General features: G+C 48.1%; 1 protein-coding gene across 1 annotated transcript; it reads left to right on the plus strand.

Annotated features, from left to right (window-relative positions):
- The first annotated feature begins 895 nt into the window (after positions 1-895).
- On the plus strand, positions 896-2375 carry LOC149343676 (uncharacterized). Its single transcript, XM_089547044.1, has 2 exons — positions 896-1021; positions 1365-2375. Exons 1-2 carry the CDS (start codon positions 896-898, stop codon positions 2373-2375), a joined length of 1137 nt encoding a protein of 378 aa, XP_089403170.1.
- The last annotated feature ends 3207 nt before the right edge of the window (positions 2376-5582 follow it).

Consider the following 5582-nt stretch of genomic DNA (forward strand, 5'->3'; position numbering starts at 1 on the left):
GATCTAAATGTTACCGACATTTAATTTTTTCCCAGTTATTTCGAGCTCACAACACTTCTTTTTACATCTCTCCTCTTTTTCGGGACCTCCGCTACATTTAGGCGAAGCCTGTTAACTTATTAATTGCATTTCCTGAACTTTGTCACCATTCCAGCGCCGCTTATACGCGTCAGCACGCAGACGAAAAAGACAAGGATGTGTACCCTTAACCCTTCTGTTAGGATTAAGGCCAGCGTTATGCGGATACCTACATCAACCATAAAAACGCTGGACTTTTCGTCACTACCTCAATTTATTACCTCCACTTCAAGCCAAACTACCAGGCCTCTTCTAAAGACGACGACGTTGAAGCAACATCCTCTTAGCCATCATTCGTGGCCCTGACTTCACCGCTCAAAGAAGTCGACACATGGGAATTGTTTCTTTTCTACGACCTTGATATGTGCCTATAGCTGATTTAAATGAGTCAAAACTCTGAATTCCTCTATTCTAATCTTTCCCATTTGTAAGCCCCAAAAATGTGTTGCATTCAAGAAGATGAAGACCGACATTAGCGTGCGCACCTCGGCGCTCTGACTCAATGCCCCCTCTATATAGATCTAAATATAATTCATCATTTTTTTTCTAGCTATTTCGCGTTCACACCACTTGCACTATTCACGGCGCTCCTCTATTTCTAAGACCGGCGCTACATTTCGGCACAGCCTTTCAATTTATTAATTACAGTCCCTGCACTTCGTCAATACTCCAGCGCCGCTCATAGGTGACAGCGGTAGAGGAAAAAGACTGCAACAAGGGCGTGCCTGCTGAAGCCTTCTGTTAGCTACACCCCGGGGACGTGCCATCGAGGGAGCTTGCGTTTGAGCTTCAAGTCAAAAAGCATTCTCCGGGTAACATGGAGCCCTTGACCAACGAAAGTGCGTTCTCTGCCACGCCAGGCGTCTCCTACCCGTCATCCTCGTCCTCAAGACGCAGCTCTGGGTCTGCCAGTTACGACTGGACTACCGGTGGCCGCAGCAGGGTGAGGTTTCTAATTAACTGTGTGCAGTAATTTGCTTGCAATGCAGCTTAATACGCGAACAAAATTGATTTGAGGGAGAGGTCCCGAATATGCAGCCGTATATGGTTTTACAAATTAAAATTTTTCCTTGGCGATGAACTGCTCAAGACGCTGAAGGCTGTGTTGCAATTCAGATTAAAAGTACCCATCCAAGGGGTCTTTAATATCTTGTAGTCCCTTCTTTATGCCGCAATGTTGTTCATATCACCATGGTAGATACTTAACTTTGGAGTTGTGACACTTCGTAGATGTCTAACCAAACTGCTTACCTTCTCAATGAATGCAAGATGTGCTTCCTGTGCAGACCGAGAAACAAGGCGGCTACACATCGCTGCAGTTGGAGTCGCCTGGCGAGATAAAGGAGGACAAAGAGCTCAACCTGGCGGCCAAGTTGGCAGCGGTGGGAGTCCTCTCGGTGCTAGCCTTGAGTATGCTTATGCTTCTGATACAAGTAAGCCGCTGGTACCTGGATAACCCCGTGGTCACAGAAAAATTGTCTGAAAATTTCTCCGGAATGGTCATGCCGGAGGTGGTCAGCAGAACACCTATCTCTGTGCCGACGCTCAAACCAACGCCCGTCATCACGCCGGAAACGGAAAGGGACATCTCTACTATGGAGGAGCCTGCTAGTTCACCACCGACGGAACTAGAAACCACGGATGCGTCTGATTCCGGAATATCCATTGAGCCTACGATGAGAGAAACTGCTAGTTCATCATCGGCGGGAGCAGAAGTCACGGGCGCGTCTGATTCGGAAGAACTGACCAGCGATTCATCAGGAACATCCAGCATGGAATCATTCACTACGGAGCCACCAGTAGAAGCACCGACCACAAACTCCTCGATGATGACAGCATGGAGTGAGGAAGAGCCCACGAACGTTTCTGATTCGGAAGAACCGACCGCCGATTCGCCAGCGGCATCAAGCATAGAATCATCCACAACGGACCTGCCAACAGAAGCACCTTTCACGAACTCGTCAGCGATGGAAACAGAAATAGCAGAGTCGACAGCAGACCTAACCACGCACTCACCAGACAGAGAATCAGAAACAGCACTGCCGACAGCGGAAGGCCCAATAGGCACGCCTGACACGAATGCGACCATGGACACCTTTTCAACTGAACCAGGCACAGAGTCGACTGCTGAAGCGGCCACAGACTCGACTGCCGAATCGACCAAGGACACGTCACCGACAGAACCAGACACATCAGAGGCGACCAAAGAAGTGACAACGGAGACGTTGCCGGCGGAAGCGACAGAGTCGGCAGCGACCCAGAGCTTTCAAAGAGCACGCGCATTACAGCGGCCTTGAAGACCGATACGACGATCCGTCCGCCGCTATTACGCGCGCTTGTTCATCAACGAACTTATCTCTCGACTGAGTGTGAATAAACGCCTTCGTAAAAAATAAATGTTCATATTCATTATAGTGAAAGCATTACTTGCTCCAGGCGTGGCACAGACAGAGTGTGGCCACACTTTCTGTCCACACAGTAACTCGCGTCAGTTAGCAGGAGCGCCGAACATGCTGCAACCAATGGGAGTCAGCTCTGGTAATTTCGAGAAGGGGTGGGGGGGGGGGGGGGGGGGCGGCGACTTGACAGCTCCGCGAAAAGTCGGACGGGGAGAGCAAGATGGATCGCTCAATCCCTACGGGTCGCTGTGGCAGGAACATCCACCTGCCAGTGCAGTCGCACATCTCTGAACCACGGTGCCACTGCACTCTCATTAGTATCAGGACTCGCCGCAGTTTACAAATCTTAAGTAGAGAATATACAATTCTGCATATATGGAGCTAAACATGCTGCCTAGTTTACTGGCCAACTCGAACTAAGTTACACAAGCGCACAGAATACCTCCGACATTATCAACCACAAACGCACCGATGTAAACAGCAATAGTGCACAATGCTTTCACATTCGCAGCACTTCATCGTCATCATCATCAGCCTGACTACACCCACTGCAGAGCAAAGGCCTCACCCATATCTGTGCAACTAACCGCGTCCTTTGCCAGCAGCGGTCACCGTATCGCCGCAAACTTCTTAATATCGCCTGCCCGCCTAACTTTCTCTCGTCCACCGCTACGCTTACCTTCTCTTGGAATCCACACCGTTACCCTTAAGGACCAGCGGTTGTCTTGCCTTCGTATTACTTGCCCTACCCAGGCCCATTTCTACCTCTTGATTTCTACTAGCATGTCATTAACCCGCTTTTGTTCCCTCATCCACTCTGCACGCGTTACACCTATCATTTTTCTTTTCATAGCTGGCTGCGTTGTCTTTAACTTAAACTGAACCCTTTTCGATAGCCTCCACGTTTCTGCCCCACAGCAGAGCATCAGTAAGATACAGCTTTTGTATATTTTCCTCCTGACCAATATTGGTAAACTGCCGTTCATTATCTGAGAAAACATGCCATATGCGTGCCCCCCAATTCTTATTCTTATAGTTATTTCCCTCTCATGATCTGTATCAACGGCCACTACCTGCCCACTTCCAGAACCTCGCTGCCAATTGTGAACTGCTGTTCCCTTGCGACGCTGTTCACATCACTTCGGTTTCCGGCATGTTAATTTTAGACCATTTCGTTCATCTCTGCCTAACTCATTGATCATCTTTGCAGTTCATTTCCTTAGTTACTTTGTAAGGCAATGTCGTCAGCGAACCGCTGATTACTCATGTATTCTCCATTAACTCTTATTCCCAACTGTTCCCAATCCAGGCCTCGGAACACCTCCTGTAAACAAGCGGTGAATAGCATTGGCGATATCGTGTCTCTCTGCCCGACAACCTTCCTTATTTAAATTTTATTGCTTATTTTCAAGAGGATTATGGAACCTACGCAGTGGTTATAGATATCTTCCAGTATATTCACATGACACTTTTGTCCCCCCCTCCCTATTCCGCAATGACGGCATGACTGCTGAGGTTTCCACTGAGTCAAATGCTTTCTGGTAACCAATGAACGCTATACACTGGGGTTTTGATATGTTCTGCCTATTTCTCTAACACCTGACAGATAGCGTAAATATGGCCTACTGTCGAGTGCCTTTTACGAAAGCCTGCCTGGTGATTCGGTTGAGCGAACGATTCGCTAGAGCGGTTGTGTAGTAAACACCTTATAGACAACGGACAGTAAGCTGATCGGTCTGTAAGTTTTCAAGTCCTTGACATCTCCTTCGAAAAGAATTAAGGCAATGTTAGCGTCCTTACAAGTTTTTGGCAATTTTCATGCATTGCGTATGCACAGTGACTTCTTTCTGTAGTACAACCTCCCCTCTATCCTCGAACATAATTGCTGTTATCTGGTCCTCATCAGCTGCTGTCAGCATTTGCATTGTTCTTAAGGCTTTCTTTACTTCCTCTTTCGTTACTGGCGGGATGACCCATTGCTGTGCTCTACTGCCTCTATGATTAACTTTTTTGATGACATTGGCTACTGTGCCAATTTGTGTAGAACTCTTCCGCGAAATTAACGATCTTATCCATATTGCTATTGATGTTACCCTTGTTGTTTACAAACTCATGCATCTGGTTTTTACTTAGGCCTAGTTTCCTCTTCAGCCTCTTCAGGCTACCACTTTTTTTAGATAAAAATTGGTAAATTCGTTTTTGAGGAAAAGAAATGGCGTAGTATCTTAATCACATATCTCGGTGGACACCTGAACAGAACCGTAAGGGAAGGGAGGGAGGTAGGAGTGAACGGAGAAAGAGAGAAAGGGGTGCCGTAGTGGAGGCACCCCACGTGCACTGACATCGCACAGCACACGGGCACCTCTTGCGTTTCGCCTCCATCGAAACGCGGCCGCCGCGGTCGGGTTCGAACCCGGGTACTCCGGCTGGGTAGACGAGCGCCATACAACGGAGCCACCGCGGCGGGTTTTTTGTTTTTGTTTTTGTAGAGCATGCTCGATTCTCTCCATAATAAACTTCTTTATGCTTGCTACCTCGCGCTCATTTATTAACTTCGATCGCTCTCTCAGCTCTATTCTATCATAGGGTTAGAGGCTTTCATGCTTTGGCGTTTCTTAATCAGATCGTTCGTGTCCTGAGATAGCTTGCCAGTATCCTCCCTAACCATTCCTTCGCCTACTTCTACTGCGAACCGAAAGGCAGCGATAGCATAAAGGTAGAGCATCCACCTCGCGTGCGAGTGGGCCGGGGTTCGAATCTCTGTGCCGCATAATTTTTCCGCCTGAAAAAAACTCCGCGTGTCGTTGGAATTGCATACCAGGCCTAGTATGGCCTGATCTCGGTGATCAGAACCTACAACGCACTCCATCACAAGAGCAGTATTTGGCCACCTCGTCTAGCACTTGGCCACAATGTTCTATGCAAAAATCAATCAATCCAGGCCCCTCAGTTCCCAGTGGCAGTGGGGCAAGTGATCAAGGCGCCGGTCCCACCTGTTAAGCAGAGGAGGGAGGGAATAATCTGTGGCTGCGAACAGGCCATTATTAAATAATATGATTGAAACAGCGCAAGGCCGAAGGCCAAAAAAAGAGAGCAGAGGTTTGA

The sequence above is a fragment of the Amblyomma mixtum genome, chromosome 5 (genome assembly GCF_055824585.1).
Source record: "Amblyomma mixtum isolate Tamu chromosome 5, ASM5582458v1, whole genome shotgun sequence".
NCBI classification, from domain to species: Eukaryota; Metazoa; Arthropoda; class Arachnida; order Ixodida; family Ixodidae; genus Amblyomma; species Amblyomma mixtum.